At 40.2% G+C, this 19,293-nt stretch overlaps 1 protein-coding gene and 1 pseudogene across 6 annotated transcripts in view; both read right to left on the bottom strand.

Moving 5' to 3' along the window:
• DGKB (diacylglycerol kinase beta) overlaps positions 1 to 17,670 on the bottom strand; it is a 712,573-nt gene extending 694,903 nt beyond the window's left edge. For all 6 annotated transcript variants that reach the window (XM_075558344.1, XM_075558345.1, XM_075558348.1 and 3 more), the window contains exon 1: positions 17,601 to 17,670. In XM_075558344.1, the coding sequence (XP_075414459.1) occupies positions 17,601 to 17,670 (70 nt within the window). The remainder of the gene's footprint in view (positions 1 to 17,600) is intronic.
• Positions 14,108 to 15,368, bottom strand: LOC142456448 (E3 ubiquitin-protein ligase RNF115 pseudogene; annotated as a pseudogene).
• Positions 17,671 to 19,293: the final 1,623 nt, after the last annotated feature.

The raw sequence follows: 19,293 nt of genomic DNA, 5'->3' as shown, positions 1-19,293 counted from the left end.
TCTTTAGCAGGCTCTTCTGTCCATCTCTTTTATTTCACCATTTCTTTTTTGTTGCTGGTTTAGCTATCTAATGTGCTAGAGGATGTATTAGAGACCCTTCCAACCTTCAGCTTGGGCTTTCCTTTCTTGCCTTTTTAATGACCTTTGGCTTTCTTCATTTTGATGTCACTCCACTACTTATCTATTCTTTAGTCATTAGTGTTCCATGCAGCTATATTATTTTGTTTTTTCAAACCACTTTACTAGGAAAATACAGACATAATACTATTTATTTTTTAAGGAAGCAAATTTTATTTTATTTCAAATCCCAGAAGACATCAAATCTTCTTTTTAATTTAAGACAATTAAGATAACATTTAAGCATGGGTTTTGACTCCTGAATACTCTTAATACTGTGATTATCATTTAAAGTTAGCCTTCTGTTCTTCAAACTTGAATCAAGGCTATGTCTCAGAACATGAGACATATATAAGTTAATGGATTCCTGGAAAATAAGAAAAACTAAACACCTAATACCACAAAATCAAGTGATATAGTATGTCAGCATTCTTTTCATATCTACCTATATATAAATCATCTCACAAAAGAAAACATTCTCATCTCTTTTGCATGCCTTACAAGACCGTTCAAACATAATACTATGTAATAGTTCAGTCATAGCAAGCAGTCTTGTTCGGTAGCTATCCCCTCTCCTGCGTTACTGCCATGAGGAATCCTTATTCTAATTATTATCTCTAGAGCTTCACCCAACCTGTGTTTTGCATACGAAGACACATGGAAAGATAAATAACAGAGAATCAAAATGCTACCAGTAATAACAAGCTGCAACAGAGCTAAGCCCTTATTTGGAAGGAAAAATCAGAAAATATTAAAAGCTCAATGTGTATCAAATTAAGCTCAATGTGATCAAAAGGGACATCAAATAAGAGTGTTTTAACCATTCGAGTCAGATTTATTTTCATCCACTATAATCATCTCTCCAATATGATCTGTCTGATAACTAGGTTATTTCCATCCTTCATTTATGGTCAGAGGGGAACCACTAGAGACTTATTCTATGTGTAGATACTGGGAATATATTTTGGGCTTCCACTTCCATTCATACCCATCTGCAAACCAGAATTCCATAATTTAACTTAGAATATTACACCTTCCTTCAGATCTGATTTACATCATTTATAATTTTGGATCATAAATGTTAGTTCACTTCTTCCGTGTGGGCTTAGTTGACATCTGACTTACATGCCTGCTTGTTTGAAAATAAGCCTTTAAGTTCCCAGGAAATATTCTTTCTGATAGCCGGGCATCATCTAATTTCTTCACCACATTTTGCTATAGCACCGATATCTTTCATGTTACCATATATACTTGAGCATAAGCTGGCCCGGATATCAGCCAAGACACCTAATTTTACTACAAGACTGCATTAAAAATGTGCTGAAAAATTAGGCTTATACACGAGTATGTACAGTACCTTCATGAGGATGTGTATAAAGCAGGGCCAAGTCACTAGAACTAATAATTTTTAGATTGGAACTAGGATTAAGTGTAAACGCCAATTCTATTTATAAAACTATGTTTTCTATCTGTCTCTGATTCACTTTAGAAATATCTTTTTTATTTTATGGTAGTGAATCTTATCAATCATCTCCCCTGAGAATAAAGTCCTTCTCTTTACAGTGTCCTTGTTTTAGCCAGTAGAAATGTATTTAAAATGCAATTGAGACAAGGAGATTAAACAAGCAGAGGCTAACTACAAATTGTAATACATGGATTATTGACTTGTAAAAAATTAAGTCTTTATGTGACAGGACGCCATTTACACAAACAATGGAAGATGGTGGTCAGTCAAAACTGACAATACTATTCACTGACAGTGACAGACACTGGTATGCCAGAGTGACACTACAGTAGTAAATCAATGTTAGTCTGCCTGACAAGAGATCAATACTTTTGGTATAGCTCTCCTCTGCTTTTTCACATTCCATGTAAGTTTGGCCTTCAGTCCTTGTGTTACAGGTGTGTTTGAGGTAAATCTCCGGTCACCTAATGAGGTTTCTATATCACAAGCATCTGGTACGGCCTTTGGGATATGTTGTGTGCTTGAAGATGCAGCGTTCAAAGTCCCAGTATTCTGTGGCCCATGACCTGGGTCCCAGGGGCATGTATAGAAACTTGGATCAATGTGCTCCATTGGGAGCATAGTCTCAGGCATACTCTCCCCTTTGGGCTGTTTTTTAAGCTATATTATTGAGATGGTCTTCATTCATGAGCTGTATGCTCAGTGTTGTACTTTGGGTCACACGGACTTGTTTTAATGCCTTCACTTCCAATGTAAAGTCGCCTTAAGAGGGATTGTCAGCCTCTTCCACAGGTCTTAATCTGACTGATAAGATTATCTTCCCCATCATCTCGTTCCATTTGATTCCTTTGGATCACATCATGATTAGTCACCATTCTTATTGTTGAAAGACAATACAGTTCCAATATATAGGCTTTTTATCTTGCAAAATTCTGTCATGACATCTTTGGCATCTTTTTAATTATCAAGGCCATGCTTTCCACCTACTGATCCTGCGTCTTTGTTTCCAATTTTCACTTCCCAAATACTGGAAGTTGTCAATGCATCTTTCTTGAATTTTTGTCAATTTCATAATGCAGCAGTTGGTAAAAATTTTCAATGTTAACCATCTTTGCCATTAGTTCTTGGTGTACAACTCTGAATCAGTCATGCGACTCACTGATCTGCCTTGTGGGTAGACGGGTATTAGCCATCACTGCCAGGTTTGCACCTCAGGGTGTTGTTGCTGCTGTTGGGTGCCTGACACACACTGACTGTGCACGACAGAATGAAGCACCACCCAGGCCCGTGCCAGGCTCACAAGTGTTATTATGTGTGAGCCTATTTTTGCAACAACTCTATCAGCCCATCTTGTCAGGGGCCTTCTCTGCCTCTCTACCCAGCATGATACCCTTCTCGCCGCACCACATTTCCAAAGTATATCAGAATAGATCTTGAAATGTTCTTTTTGATAGTGAATGCGAAGACGTTCCTCTTCAAATGGACATGCTTGGCATAACAGAGTATAAGAGTGTCTGATTCAAAATGGCCCGTGTCAGTTCATTTCAGCTCACTCATGCCTAGGATATTGATCATCGAGCATTACATTTCATTTCTGATGACGTCCCTTCCCTTGATTCATAAATTGTACCCTCCACATGCGAGCTTGCAGTTGTTTCTTCATCTTTCCAGTCATGCCACATCCATGCCTAGAAGGTTGACTGTGCTCTGAGGAGGTAGTTCATCGGCGGTGATATTCTGAGTGCTTTCCAACCTGAGGTGCTTAGCACAGTAGTAGGCGATGTCCTGCAGTTAACCCTTATTAGAAACTGACTGTCAAGTCCTTTGTAGCTTACCTTAACCCGGAAGAACTGCTGACTCCTCTCCACTGTGTGTGGCCCTGCTGGTGGCTGAAATACTGGTGAAATCACTGCCAGAATTATAGTAACATGTAAGCTATCAGAGTACAACAAACTTACAGGTAAGTACACATTTCCATAATTAAGAGTAACTGATACATACTGTATACATTCTCCAATTTTATTACAATTAATAAAATAAATAATAAAAACAAAGATTATTATTTTTACATGGGTATTATCTAAGAACCCAGGTGGTACAGTGGTTAAGACCTCTAGTACAAATGAAAAGGTCTTTGAGGCAAACCCACCCGTGGCTCTGCAAGAGAAAGATGTGGTAGTATGCTTCTATAAATACTACCGACTTAGAAATCCCCGTATGTAGTTCTACTCTGTCTTAAGGGTTTGCTATGATTTTGGAATCAACTCCACAGAAATAAGCCTGAGGCTATCAGGTTCCCCACTTTATAGACAAAGAAACTGAAGCTTTAAGAGGTTCATGTGACTAGGCTAATGGCCCAGAATAAATGAAGGGCCCATGTTGTATGGATGTAAACTACCCACATTAATAATTTACATACAAATTTCGGTTCTCTCCTGACACTACACAGATGGAAGGAATGCCGTTTTCTACTCCCATGAAATTAGGTGGGTCCACATAAATGTCTTAGTGCCAAAATGTAAACATATTATAAACACAGGAGAGTCTGAAAAGCCAGTATCCCGTTGACATGCTCTCCTTTTGGTCTCTGTAATTACTTTCTAGAACTGGCATAACAAAGGACAATAAACACGGTGGTTTTAAACAGCAGAAATGTATTTCCCCATACTTGTGAAGGCGAGAAACCAAAGTCAACAAGCTGGGGTGACACATTTCTCTGTTTCTTGTAGTGTCTCTTGGAATTCTGGGTATTTCTTAGTGTTCCTTGGTTTGTGGATGTGTCTTCGTGTGGCATTCTTCCCCCATGTCTCTTTTTTTATGTCTCTTCACTTTTACAAGGGTACAACTATGATTAAATCAGCTATGATTCATGCCAATTTTAAGGATAACATCATCAAAGACTCAATTTCCAATCAAGGTCACATTCACAAACAAGGAATTCAATCTTAATTTAGGAAGGAGACGGGACATAATTCAGTTCATAATCCTCTGGCAAAATGTAGACCTCCTAATTGCCTCTGTGTATCTGGGAACTTGAGTGCGGGGAAGCCAACCTTTGAAATGTGATAGAACTAAGAAATAAACTTTGGTTTGTTCAACTACTAAGATTTCATTAATCGTCTTTCCATAATAGTACTGCTTTGACCAGTATGCCATAAAAATGAACACTTTATTATCAAAGTCAGTTTCATAATAGAGTAGTCTTTTTGGTGAGTCTTTAAAAAATAAGAATACTTGTTTTTAAAAAATCATTGAAAAATGTGTCTTTTTGGCACCAAATCCTGAACATTAGACATTCACGGCTTTTACTAAGTTTTACTATTACAAGATTTAAGGCATATGGACTCAGAGAAGCCAACACCAGGAAATGTAGTCTGAAGCAGGATGACAATTATGAGCCACAGCCAAAGATGAGGCAAAAGAGATTATGCAGAAAACATACATTTCAGAAATACGATCTGGCTTTCAGCCTGGAACAGCTGAGTTCATCAATGCAGATCAGAGAAACGGGGTCAGAAACGGGAGACGTTATTTAAAATAGAGCTCCAGATTCAAATTGTAGACCCAATGTCAGGGCAAAGACAAAGCTTTTCAAGTATGTCACGATGTTTCAATAAGTAGTCCTTGGTGGATGTTATTTTGTTGTTGTTGTTCTCTTTAAGGTAGACAATTGACAACAAACTACCTCAACCATCACTCAAACCCAGCCCACTGCTATCCACTCAATGCTGACTCACGAGACCGCCTCTGGATTTCCATGCGGTAGCTCTTTGCGACAGTAGGAAGCCCAGTCTTTCAACTGCCAATGGTTTAGATCCCATCCCAATGCATAACCACTCCATCACCAGGGCTCCGTCACTGCCACAATCCTTATCTTTAAAATAATATATCATTTCTGTCCGGAGCACTTTACATGAATTTCTACTTTTCGTCACCTTCGTGATCCCATGCTATAGATGAGGACCCAGGTGCTTACTACAGTGTTTGAACTCTGCAGTTTTATCGCACACCGCACAGTGTGCCCTTTGCCCTCTACTAAAGCGCTCTCTGGCAACTTTCCTGTTCTCTATGCCAATAATGGGCTTTGTCTCACAAAATAGGGTCAATGGAACATGGATGGACATAAACCAGAAATAAAAATTAATCCCAACATGATGGAACAAGGGACTGGGTGTTACTTCTGTGGGTTTAACAAAGGCTCAAATGCACACATGGAACAAGTTGAGTCCTTTCTCTGCGTTCTCATCATAGCCTTCTGTGTGGGTCAGTCACCAAACAAACCTCAAAGGCACAATTAGTCCATCATGCTAGTGGGTAGAGTTTCTAAGGAGAGGAATAAATGTACTGAAAATAGAAAAGGACTTGGACACATTTTTACTAAAATTGCTTCAATGAAGGAGGAAGAAGTGTGGGTAGAGAATGCTGAAATCCATCTCTGTTTTAGACAGCCCACACATGGACTGGTCTAAACGCTGAAGCACACACACAGACCAGTCTCAGGAACCAGAGTAGTTGACCGAAAAAAGATCTGGGAACCAAAGCCCGACATTCCAGTGAAATGTCTTTGATTTATCGAATCTACAAAAACCTTTGGGAAATGGCTGTGACTGGGGAGAATTCTCTATCTTGGAACCATGACAAAAAAAACCTATTTGTTAGCACAAAAAACATTTACTAAATCTTACTCTTTGAACTTTGTAACTGCGTATTGAGCCATGTCAATATGGCAGAGTCTTTGTCAGCAATAGGAATGGGGTGCCCACCTGTTTGGGGAGAATTAAATGAGCTGAGAGTGGTAAAAATTTTGGTGAGAGTCACTAGATGTCTATAATCTATGATGTTGATGAATATTGTTTCATTAAATCCTACAACTACACTTTAAAGTGATATTCTAGGCGGGGTTTGCAGGTGAGAAAGCTATGGAGTGTTTATGGACCATTCTTAAGTTTATAGCTCTAATAAGTAGAAGATGGTGCTAAGATTCAACACTGTGAGCTGGAAACAATATCAAGTGGTAGCGGTCTGCAAACCTTGTGCTCTTTCCGCTATGCCGGGCTGCGTGCCTCTGTAGTTGTATATTGGGTCTGAACTTGAGGCACATGGGTCCTGATGGAAAAGAACAAGCTCACCATAATTTTGCAATTCTCTACAATACCAGCTGCTATAAACAGCATAAAATTTATGAAAGTTTGGAAGTGTTCCAACCATAATAACACAGTATTTCTGAAAAATACTTCCCATGCAATATAACAAACTTTATAAATAGCAAACACAAAGTCAACCCGAAACTGCAATCTGTGGGTGGATAATGAATCTTTTAGAGATATCATATAGATTGTATATATACAATAGTATTATTCATAAAAAGATGAAGCACTCCTTAACCCATTGTGCTTGGAGCCACCGGCAGAGGCAGAGACTAATAATGTTTTCAGCTCAATTCTGCACACAGCAGGAGTGGGAGCCCTGTATCTTCTGGAACAGCAGTTTGGACGACTTTGCAGAAAGAGCGGGGAAGAAAATTACACTCCCCTCCCACGTGTCACTGGCAATGCCTCCCCTGCAATGAGTCAGCCGGAAGCCCTAACCAGGAGCATGGGCGCAGCGTGCTGCAGACGGCCACAGCAGGCTCCATGCTCGCTGCCCTCAGCATGTGTGGGGACAAGGAAGCAAGGCATCCAGGAGCATCTGAAGCTTGCACCTTAGAGCAAGAATCTGGCTTGAAAGCAGGAAAGATAGAAGGGAATCACCACCAACTCTTCGTGTTAAAAAATGTGGTACTTTTTGACTTGCTCATCAGCAATATGTTCAGTCAGCATTTAGCATTCTGTCCCTTTTAAAATAATAATTATAAACACATATCCATTACTGCTTGCCAGGTGCGATTCTAATCACACCCACTCCTCACTTATCCACATGGAGAGGTTCCAAAAAACCAAGACTTTATGTGCAAATTGGCAATGCAGTATGAAAATGGAGGTTTGAGGTTTATTTCTGTTTCTAGACTGCAGACCGTCCATTTCTCTCTCTCTCTCTCTCTCTCTCTCTCTCTCTCTCTCTCTCTCTCTCTCTCTCTCTCTCTCTCTCTCCCTCTCTCTCTCTCCCTCTTCTTCTCTCTCTCTCCCTTCTTCTCTCCCTCCCTCCCTCTCTTCCCTTTTTTAGAAAACACGATAACAGGACCTCAAAGGTACCAGTGTGCTCATCACTGATGAACTGTGGATTTTTCCTCTGCAGAGCAAAGGCTCGGAAAAGACATAGCTGTCTAAAGCCAGACTCTGAGGCTAGCAGGCCTGTGACTTGACCACTGCACCTTCCGATGGTGCTGGGTCAGAGTCTTCCTTGTGGAGCTGCCTCCCACCCTACGAGTTTTGAGCTTCAAATCCTGGAGCAAGCACTGCCTTCGAGCCTGGCGAGTCACCGTGGCTCAGGCATGACAGCAAGGCCCTGGAAGCATGGGCAGACACAGAGTTCCAAAGGGGCCTTGGGCCCAGCTCAGCTCACTTTGGGCCATCGTGAAACTTGCATGCATGTCTTCCCAACACACTCTCCAATGCCTCTTTCTCACTAGCCTGCAGAAATTTTGAACCACAGGGCCTCAGACAGTATAATAAACACACAACATCGAGTTGATTTTAACTTACAGTGTCCCTGTAGAACTAAGTTGAATTCTTCCCGAGACTTTGGAGACTGTAACTTTTTATAGGAGTAAAAAGTCTCGCCTTTCTTCAGTGGTGTGACTGATAGTGTCTAACTGCTGACTTTTCAGTTAGCAGCTCAAAGGGCCGTATAGAAGCTGGGAACTCAGGGCAAACCTCACCTGACTGCATGTCTACCTGACACTGTGGCCACGGAGTAGGTCCACGCAGCCTATAGGAGAGAGCATATTAGGGAGGGGAGGTTGTTTGTCCCAGCTTCCTGAAGGAAGCCTGGAGACCTTGCTTAAAGGAGGGGATCCTCTACAGCCACTGCTGCCTTGATTGTTGATTTCTGAATGTGCAAAATAATTGGATAGAGAGAGAGAGAGAGAGAGAGAGAGAGAGAGAGTGTGTGTGTGTGTGTGTTAAATGTGAACTTTGGATGGGAAGCTAAATGATAGGAGAGATGTAGGGGTATTGTCATATTCAGTTCAGTATTTCCCACAGTTAACATTATGTTGCTCTCTCTGCTTTATAATTTCCATATGAGCTACAGAAATGGTAAGTAGGCTGAAATTCAGACATCCAAATAATGGCGGCATCAGGCAGAAACCCAGGCTGTCTGATGACCCGGTGGCTTCACTAGATGCCATTCATGTCAATAAATCATGGAAAGGGCCTAGGAGTCATAACAATATAGAATTTTAGTGCATTCTGTGAGGAGTAAGGGGAAATTCCAACATCAAATAAATAACTCGAGAAAATTACCTACATGGGTTTTCAATAATGACGCAATACAGAATGATTTGGATTTTCCCCAGGTCGGAGCTCTGTGTTCTCCAAGCTACCCAAATGTTCCCAGCCCCAAACAGCCCTCCCTGACACAACAAAGAAAAGGCATTCACATGAGAGATACCACATATAAACAGCATTTTGAAAGTTTAACCTTAAATAAACAAGTTTTTAAAAGATATTTGTTTGCTTAATATACAAACTTCTTAATGAAAGATACAATTACCGGTAGGTAAATTCAAGAAAGTAAATCTAACATGCCATTTTTCTAATAAATTGGTAACAAGGAATATCTCTTTCTAAATATTATAATCAAACACAACAGTTCACACTCCTTTGCTTATACTGATTGTTTCCAGATATATCTCAACAATATTGATTCATTACCTAAAGAAACAGTCTAATCACTATATGCTTTGTGAGATAGTCTAGGTTTATTGTGCCAACATGGCTGATAAACACATGCGGGATTAACTGAAGGGTGAGCCTCGCCTTTCAAGTTCTCTGGTCTCTTGCTCTCTGATGGTTGGACCAGGGTGAAGCTGCCTTAGCAGTTCCCTGCTTCAGCCAGCAAGGCTAACTTCCTGCAAGACATCCCTGAGGAAAAGCCACCTGGACCTACCCCAATTTGGCCCTAGGTGCTGGAGCATCTGTGTTGAGACCCCTGAGATGCTTATACACGCTCACTGATTTGGTTTTCCTCCTGCAGTCGGCATCATTTCATATGTTTTGTGAGATGGAGGAGGACTTTGTGGATTGGTGTTGGACATATGGGCTAATGTTGGACTTATGGGCTTGGACATCACTGGGTTGGGAAGCTTTCTTGATGTGCACTTACCCTTTTTATAAAACTCTCTTATACATGAACTTCTGTGGATTTATTTCCCTAGTTTGACCAGACTAACACACAGATTGGGAAATTCTTAAAGGAGTAAGTCTAGTACTTTCATGTGCTCCTTGTTACTTAAAAACAGAAAAACATTTACTGAGCAAGGAATAGACTCTGTTTTCTTTCTTCTTGCTTTTTTTTCTGTTCACAGTTTACCTGTTCTTCAGCTTGCAAAATCTATTTTCATGTGTTATACCCACTCTGTCATTTTCTATCACTGGCAGTTTCTCTTCTCCTAAAATGTCTCAAATGTTTTACATTAACTTATTATCAGAAATCTATTGAAGACTTATACATTTGTGTCACAACATGTTAGAAGTTTTAGATTTATGTTCATTTCATTGACCTTTGTCACAGACACTCCTGTAAAGTGATTTCTGTGACATAAGGGAAGCCCATATTTCTTAGCCAAGAAAATGAAAAAAATAGTTATCTGCAATATGATTAATAAAGTAATAGAAATGTCTATCTGCTTTCAAGTGCAAAACATTTAAATATCTGATAAACAGTCATTACAATGATACTCCAGTTATCTTGGAAATAAATTATCTGTTGTATGTTATTAGTTTTATGAATACTTGTGTTTAAAGCACCCAGATGGAAAACAAGTTAATATTTAAGCCTTGTTGAACTTAAGACAACTCAAATGTTGACTTCTCTAACTCCTTTCTCTGACTTTTCCTCATGTGTGCTATGACCATAATCTTCAAAGTGAAAACTGAAGTTCAGTTCATGTTTTCTTCCTTTATCTCTTTCTCTGTGAATATACACAGATCAATTTCCATATTCATTACTGGCCAAGTTTTGCTTTATAGTTCTAGTGCTAAACTGATCATCTGAGTCCCTGTTTCTCTAGGCCTTCTCCACCACCCACATTATATATAGTCCCTTACAGCAGCGTGCTAACTGGACTGCCTCTGAGCATCTTCCCATTGCCACAGGTCACTTTCATTTGCCAAATTAAGCCTTGTGAAGCATAGCAATGCTCGTGTCCCGTCACTACTATGACTTGATAATGACTCATTGTCTCTCTCAATCAAAACTCACCACTAAACCCTTTGATTCCATGTCTTTTTATTGAACTTTCCAATTCCATTTCTTTGTATTGGCTTGTGTATTTGTTTTATTTACAGTATTAATAAATGACATGCCAGATACATTTAGTTATAAAGTAAATTAAAGAGTAACTATTAAGTTTTTAATTTAATTATGCTTTAATTAGTTTTATGACTAACTGTAGCTGGTCTCTTAAATATTTGAATGGTTTTCCTAATTTCTCCATATTATTTTCTTATCTACTTACATAATCATAATTTTCAAGGTTTATTTCTAAACCCCTTGTTTAATAAAAATTTCTTCATATGTACCCTCTGACATTTATCTCCCTGTCAGTGTAAGGCTACAATCATGGTTGGATGATCCTCAGCAAAATTTTATCTACATATGATAGCAGTGATTTGTTCTATAATTTAAATATTCTTTTTTATAACCTTTCTTTGAAATGGATAAAAACAAGGATTTCTTCCAGTCATTGGCCAAGTAGCCAACTTCCAAATTTTCTGGTTCAGATGAGTAAGTGTGTTCAATGCTTCATCAGCTTTTTGAAACATTTCATTTGCCAGTATGTAAATTCCTGGAGGCTGGTTTTGACTAATGCTTTCAGTACAGTTTAGATTTTTTTTTTCTGTACAATTGGCTTATGGTCATAAGTAACTTCCCGATATGATGGCATGTCCACTAGTTCTTTTTGGTACACTGACTCTGTGTTCTTTCCATCTTTTTTTTTAACATTTCCTGCATTGTTCAATATTTTGTCCATAGTATCTTTCAGTCTTGAAACACAAGTCTTGGATTTTATTCCCAGATCTTTCATTTTAAATTATGTTGGGCATGCGTTCTCTCCTTTGGTTTTATAACTCTTTATCTTTCCACATTTCATGATAATAGTCTATTTGCCTTCTCCAGCTGCCCTACAAAGTTTTATGTTCAGCTCTTTCCCTCATTTCTTCCACTTTCTTTTGCTCTGCTATGATTAAGAGCACATTTCCAAGTCTCATCTGACATTCACTTTGATCTTTTATTACCCCCTTGCATTTTTAATGACCTTTGCTTTCTCAAGAATGATAATCTTTATGTCCTCCCACAGCTCATCAGGTCTGCTGTCATCTCTTTCTCAAGATGTTCTCAAAACTGAAAGGGGGTAGACTCAAGATAAAATTCTGGCTCTCACGGATTTGTTTTAAAGTACTTCAGCTTTAACCTGAACTTACTCTTTTCCATAGTCACTTCCTGGCCTGGTTTTAGCTGCTGATCTTGGGCTTTCCCATTCCTCTTGATTGTGTCATTATGAGCAGAGTGAACTATACAATTTTCTGATTTAAGGTGGCCAATACCAATTCATTTCAGCTCCTAGTGCCTAGGCTAGTGATTTTTATGTAATCCACTCTATTTTCGACAACTTTGGTTTTTTCTATATTCATACTTTATACATTCCAAGCTCAGATTATTAGTTGGTGTTTGCTGCTGGTTCTTCATATTTTGAGTTGTATCCCGGCAGCCAATGATGATCCCAAAGGCTTGACTCTCACATGATTGACTCCCCTCATGTCATCAGAAAGGACTAGATTGAGGAGGCTGTACCTCCTCACTCATCATCTGATTGCCTTCTGGTCCTAGGGGCCCTTCCTGTGGCAGGGCCTCTGACCAGGCTCTCCTTCCAGTCTTTAGGCCTTCAGTACTGGACAATGTTTGATGCTATACATATGGTTTTAAGAGGGTACTTCCTCTGAATAGACAACCGATTCCTACTTTGTCGTCTGTTCTTAGTCTGGAAGCTCACTTGAAACCTGCTCATGTTGGAGGGCCCTGCTGCTATTTGACAAACCAGTGACATAGCGTCCAGCATCACAGTCATGCATAGCCACCATAGTAAGACAAACTGACAGACGAGTGATACTATTCCATAATAGCAAAGATCATATAGAAAATAGAATTTATTATTATTATTTTTAGTCAAGTTAGAAATGATTGAATACAAGAATGCAGATAAGAAACATGGATGCAGCACTATCTGAAAAAATGTTTTTTATGTGATAAATAGGTTAATTGTGCTTTCAGTGGCCCACTTTTGAGTATGAGGATTATAATTTGATGTCAAAAATGGATGGCCTCACATGATACTAGCTGTATTTTTATTACTGTTGATTAATAAAATCCATATAGGCTTTTACAATACCAATTAATACTCTTACTCCCTGCAATACTTGTACTTTTAGGCACCCATGAAACTAGCCTTTTCAGATAATATATATCAGTATGTATTAATATTTCTGATTCATAATATTCATCCTATGAATGACAGTGTGATGATTCACTGTTACTATTTCATTGTGCTTCTTACTATTCCAAATTGCCTTTCTATATTTAAGCCTTTTTTCTTACTCCCTTTCATAACATTAATCAACTCATCTCTGATGTCCATCTTCTACCTACAATGCTTCCTCTCGGCATAAGTAATACATACAGCTGTTTTTCACTCCTTTCATGTGATAGGTAGGTTCATTGTGCCAACATGGCCAATAGGAACATGTGGGATTAAGAAGGTCACAGTTTGATTGGAGAAAAAAATAGATAAATGACTCAGCAAGGCTCATTCCTCTCTTTCTTGCTCTCTGGTGATCAGACCAGAATATGGCTGCTTTAGTTAGTTCTCTGCCTCATCTTATGAGTTACACTACCTGTGGGATAGCCAACCCACGGATCATGTTGCTAGAACTTGAGCTTCGTTTGGGACCTGCTTGGCCATGCTGCTGGTGTGTACGTTGCTTGAGCTTGAGGCTAGTGAATCCTGTGATACTGCATTGCTTGAGTTTGATATCCTGAACTCTGACTGGTGAACCGCCCTGCTGTTTGCTGCCTGTAGACAAACTGTCTGCATTGCTTGAGGGAAGACTCAGTTGTTTGCCTCCTTGAACTTGGACTCAGCAGCCCTCATTTTTTTTTCTTCCCATTTTAAGTTTTTTTTATTTGCTCTGTGAAACCAGGATGAAACAAAATCGTAAGTCTCAGATTCCTGAATTAATTTGACTTCATCTCATTCCCAAAGTTGCCAAGAAGTGCTGCTTTGATACAATTAAGACAAAAGCAGAGCTCTGGGTTCTGTTTCCACTGTACTTTCTGCACGTCACTAATGGTAGGTTGGACAGACTGGAGGAGGCTGACGCCTCCCTAACAAGGCAGCCTGGCAGAAGGCAGGGCCCTAACTAGACTCGTAAGAACTGAGGCTGTTCTTCAGGGCCTGGGCAGGCCCACATAAGCAAGTGGCACATTTACAGAAGTATCACTCTGAACTCAGGAATAAGAGGCATTTGGTTGTATATACATACAAATCCATCTGCAGATTTGAATTCAGAGAGGAAAAACACTCATTCTGTTAATATTATGAGTTAAGAGTTTCTTACGAGATTCCTAAACCGCCTATTATGTTTAGTTTGAATACAATGTATAGCAGAGGCATAGGACGGCCACAGCCCTGGCTCAGGCATGGCTTCGAGCTTCAGAAAGTCCATCGGTCGTGTAGCTGGCTGTCACTGCTAAATCTGTTGCTTGCAGAGGCCTCCGAGCTCTGGGTTTGCCGAGTAGAGTCCTCGCCGCTTAAGCTCTTCCTACACACAGGGCATGTGTCATGCAGTTCTAACCACGGCACGATACAGCTGCTATGGAAGAAGTGGTTGCAGGGTAACTGCCAGACTTCCTCGTCTACTGTGTAATCTTCTTTGCACAATGGACACTCCAGACCCATCGCAACTTGCTCCTGAGTTACTGCCACTGTTGGAAGAGACGAGATCTTTTCCTTATCAGCAGGGGGAGGCCCTGTGTTTTCCAGTTGTCCTAAAAGCTGGGTCACAATGGCATCGAGCTCTGTCTGACCCCAGGCGTAGTCCTCAGGGTTGGAGTGCAGCATCCCATACCAGGACAATGGGTGGGGGGATCTCGGAATTGCAGAGTTTGCAAAGAATCCTGCAAAGAGCTGCTGTATTATCCCTTCAATCGCTGGGGACATTTCGGGACGAGTACTTCCCCGGGATCTGTATCTCTGAGTCATTGGCAGTCGTGGCGGACGACTCGGTTCCCAGAAGTCGGTGTGAGTTTGGTGACCCCTCTCATTGGCTCGATTATCTTGGTCCAGTGGATTGCTACTTAAAAATGGTCTAAAATCTTGAAAAAACATCGTGTGGTCCCAGAACTCTGCAAAATGTGTCGATGTACTATTATCTATCCGGCTGCCGCCGCTGCCGCCACCTAAAAAACTGGAATCATCTGTCACTTCTTCAATAAAGCCTGATTCACATCTGGGGCAAATATATTCCGGTAGTTTGGGGCTGACCTCGCCCTTGCAAAAGTGGCAGAAAAATCGATGCGCGGCCACAGCGGCGCCTGTGCCTGCCCCGGCCGCCGAGGCCCCCGCCATTGCACCTGTCCCCATTTCCGCTGCCCCTCTCCCCAGATGGTGTGTTTCGGCCAAAGGGGCTTGCTTTTCTAGGGTGAGCCCTCAAAGGAGAGACTGGGCGGGTGGGATGTTGCATGGAGGACAGCTGGGAGGCTGAGTGCTGCCCCTTCAAGACCATGGGCCCAACGAGGTCAACTCCTCTGACCTGTCGTGTGAGGGCTCTTCCCTCTGACTAGATGTAGCCAGCCGACATCATCTGTGTCTGAGGGAAGAGGCACTTTGGGGAAGGAGGCAGGGGCGACTGGGCCCAGCCCAGCCCACCTGACATTGGCCACCGGTGTTTGCTAAAGCCATGTTGTCTGTGTGCTTGGTGCTTGTCCCTCCCTCGTGTGTAGCTCGTCCGGGTAGTGGAAATGGGCTAGAATCTGGCACTTCCCTCTTTTACTTGGTAATTTGAAAATAGCTCGGGAAGCTTCGATTCCCTCTTGGGGCTGTCAGTCAGTCCCAGCCTGGCTGCCCCCTCGGCTTCTTTAGGGCAACGTGCTTTATTCCCGCCCAGAGTGTCTTCCTCCAGGTAGCCAGGCAGGCCACTGCTTTTGACCTTGAGTTGCTCTTTGCTGACAACATACACGTCCTCTCAGCCCCTGAGTCCCTGCCTGTCCTAGGTAGTAGTAGTTCTGGGGCAGTCAGCAGCTCAAGTCCTAGGGACAGAGGAGCTGGCAGGGTGGTAGGAGGACTGGTGAGGTGGCCTGGCCTGGGCCAGGGTCCCTGTGCTAGGTAGCTGGTCAACGTTGACTCTCGGTGTCTGTAGCACAAGGTCCGGGTCCCAGCAACATTCACAGAACTCGGCTTCCTTCCCTTCCCTGCTCCCGCCTGTCTTCTCTGCTTCTACGACAAGAACCATTTGTGTAGCACCAACACTTATTAATTTAAGAAAGACATGCATTATGTGGTTGGATCAAACCTGATGCTTTCAGATGACCTCCTTACATCTTCCATGTGGAAAAGACGAACCCAACCCTCGGGGCCACTCCAGGTGACTCTAATGTAAGAATGGGATTCCAAACACTTAACACATTCAACTGTATGACAGAAAGGAAATCTACGGATACGGTATTTTGTGAATGATCTTTTAAATAAAAGAAAACCTTACGTAAAAAAAAAAAAAGAAGGACTTCCAGTATATTAACTTTTCTATGGAAGTGAGTTGAACTGAGCCCCTTTGTGAGATATAGCTATACACATATATACTATCCATATATGTATGATTATATATATATATACATATAAAGTTTTGTTTCTCTAGAGAACCATGTCTAACACAGTTCACTGTCACTCATTATTATGTTTTCCATGTCTTACATTTTATTTCCCCAGTCACTGTCGTATTTCTTCCATTCTCACTATCTTATTACATGTTCTATGAGTTACTTCTCTACTCGTCCTCATGCAAACCTTTCCTGCCACTCTTATCAGTTCCTTCCATCTCCTGCCTTGAATACCCCATCCAGTAGCTGTTCATATTTAAAACCGAACCTCGGATGTGAATTAGAAGTACTGCTGAGAATCGTGAGTAAAAATAAATAACTTGGAAACTGTGCATGTATAAAGTAATGTGTTTTTAAATAACCTACTCTTATGTTACTGTGACTATCTTTTGTATATACACATTATATAATGTCAGTACTAGTTTCCACTCATTAAACTAGTTCTCTGCATTGGACCTATAATCTTACCTTACAACACACCATACCTATGATTCCCTAATCCCAGTGTCATTTGGAATGTTAAGTTTCTCACAAAAATAACTTTACTTTTCCTCTTCCTCATAATTTATGAAACAAACTATATTGATCAAAATTGATTGTCTTTTCCCCCTTTCCTTTAACTTCTTCATTACTGTCTTTCTACTCCTGTTTGTCCCTTTTCTCTGCCACAACATGACAGATCTCCATTCTCCATCTCAGATTTCCCCTTACACCACATCTATCAGAGTTGACGTGTTTCCAAGTTCAGTTTTGACTCCAACTCCTAATGTCTCTATCTTCAAGATTTGATGGTCAAGTTTACTTTTTAATGTTTATCATTCTGGAGAGGTATTCTCAGGTCAACCCCACTAATAAGCATAAACAATGCATGCAAATCTGTCCCCAATATTAACAGGCCAATCTTGTAAGTAAACAATGTCTTTTGTAGGTGTGTGTGTTTGGCACCAAAGTCAAATATCATCACATTGTCAACATGTGTACTTACACTCGGCATATTTCTGAAGTTGTGAGAACTCTGAAGGACTGAGGTGGGCCCACTTCTCCTGGTTGGTCATTGTGCTGATGAGGCGTGCTCTCTCTTACATACCAGGTAAGGATTCTTTATTCTGGGGTTTGGCTGAACTCTACGCTTCAAAATTCCACATGGCGTGTTTCATGATAAAAATATCTCAAGTCAACACGACACTGAGGTGGATATGAGTTTGCAGTTTCAATAATGTATTAAAGCACTGCAGAAAGAAAAACACAAAGATTGAACAAATATTAGTATTATTGTGAAAAAATTACAAGTTTTGGCTAGAGTTTAAAAATTCTTGGATAATGCATTTCAAAATATTATATATTTTGGCATGCTCTAATTTGTTATCTACTGCAAAATTGTCTTTTAAAGTGTACTTCTCCATAACACATTACAGATATAATTGAGAGGAAACAATGTGAAGAAAATCATATATTGTCTAATTTCATATAAGTAAACTTTTTGATCCTTTGTGTAAACTCCACATCTCTAAAGTGTCAAGAATATAATTTTTTTCAACCCAACACTATTACTTCTTTAATATCTAAAAAACAGTCTGCATATACCATTTCTACTTTAATAGAATTCCAACAACTACATGGATTGGACTCCACAGATAGTAGACATATTTATAATGATAAATAAATTTCAAGTGTTGAATAAATTTTTGTGAGCATTTTAATAAAAAGAATGATTGCAGTCTTACCATTTAAAACCCAATGCAATTTACCAAATTCAAGACATTCTAAACATCTGGCTGATATATTTGGTAAATATATTTGCATAATGAGAGTTAGCACTTTGGTTCATGCTTTAAACATCCATAAGTTGCCATGAATTTACATTAACTGGCTCGATCTATTCAGGATAATCAAGAGAAAACCCAGCTAGTTTCACTTATTGTTTCAGACCATAATCAACATGACTGGCATGCTGGTCTGTTTAGCAAACACATTATCTGCTAAAGCAATGCTTGTAAAGTTTATGAAACTATCATTGGACACTTCTGAATGCAGATGTCATTACATAATGCTAAAGTACTTAAAAGGGCAAGGTTCATTGGGCCTGAGTGTTTCATCTCATTTCAGCATCTCCTTACTGTTCTTAGCATCTCCTTACTGTTCCCTCTCGCATCCTATCTTTCTTGACTTAATAACATTGCTTTGCTGGTTTATCTGCTCAGGATTCATCCATGCAACTTTTCAAGGTGATAGTTCTCTGTTTCACTTGAGAAATGAAGGCATCAATATGTTAGTCTTGATCAGTTAGTTGATTCTCTTTTCTCTTCCATGATAGCCTTTTGCTGACAATTGTCTGAGGTTTGGGAAGCATTTAAACTAAAAAAGCACGAGAATGTGTGGTGAAATTTCTTCCACTTTGATTGTTCCACCCTGACATTGCCCTTGACACTGATTACATGCAAATGCCTTGCTTCTCTCTAATGTGTAACCATATTGGGACTATAATTAAATCATGTGCTCATCTAAAACATATTAGACCATCTCTGTTATGAATTTAATATGAAATGGAGTAGCCACTAGGCATGGTGAAAAAAGGACAGCAGATAAAAAAACAGCTCAACGAGCTGCCTTAGCACGGTTGCTATGGTGTTAGATTCAAGCACAGCAACCACTGTGGGGAGAGTGCAGAACTGAAAACT

Source organism: Tenrec ecaudatus, chromosome 9 (assembly GCF_050624435.1).
Source record: "Tenrec ecaudatus isolate mTenEca1 chromosome 9, mTenEca1.hap1, whole genome shotgun sequence".
NCBI classification, from domain to species: Eukaryota; Metazoa; Chordata; class Mammalia; order Afrosoricida; family Tenrecidae; genus Tenrec; species Tenrec ecaudatus.
The sequence above is the reverse complement of the archived record's forward strand: the minus strand, read 5'-3'. Positions and strand labels throughout refer to the sequence as shown.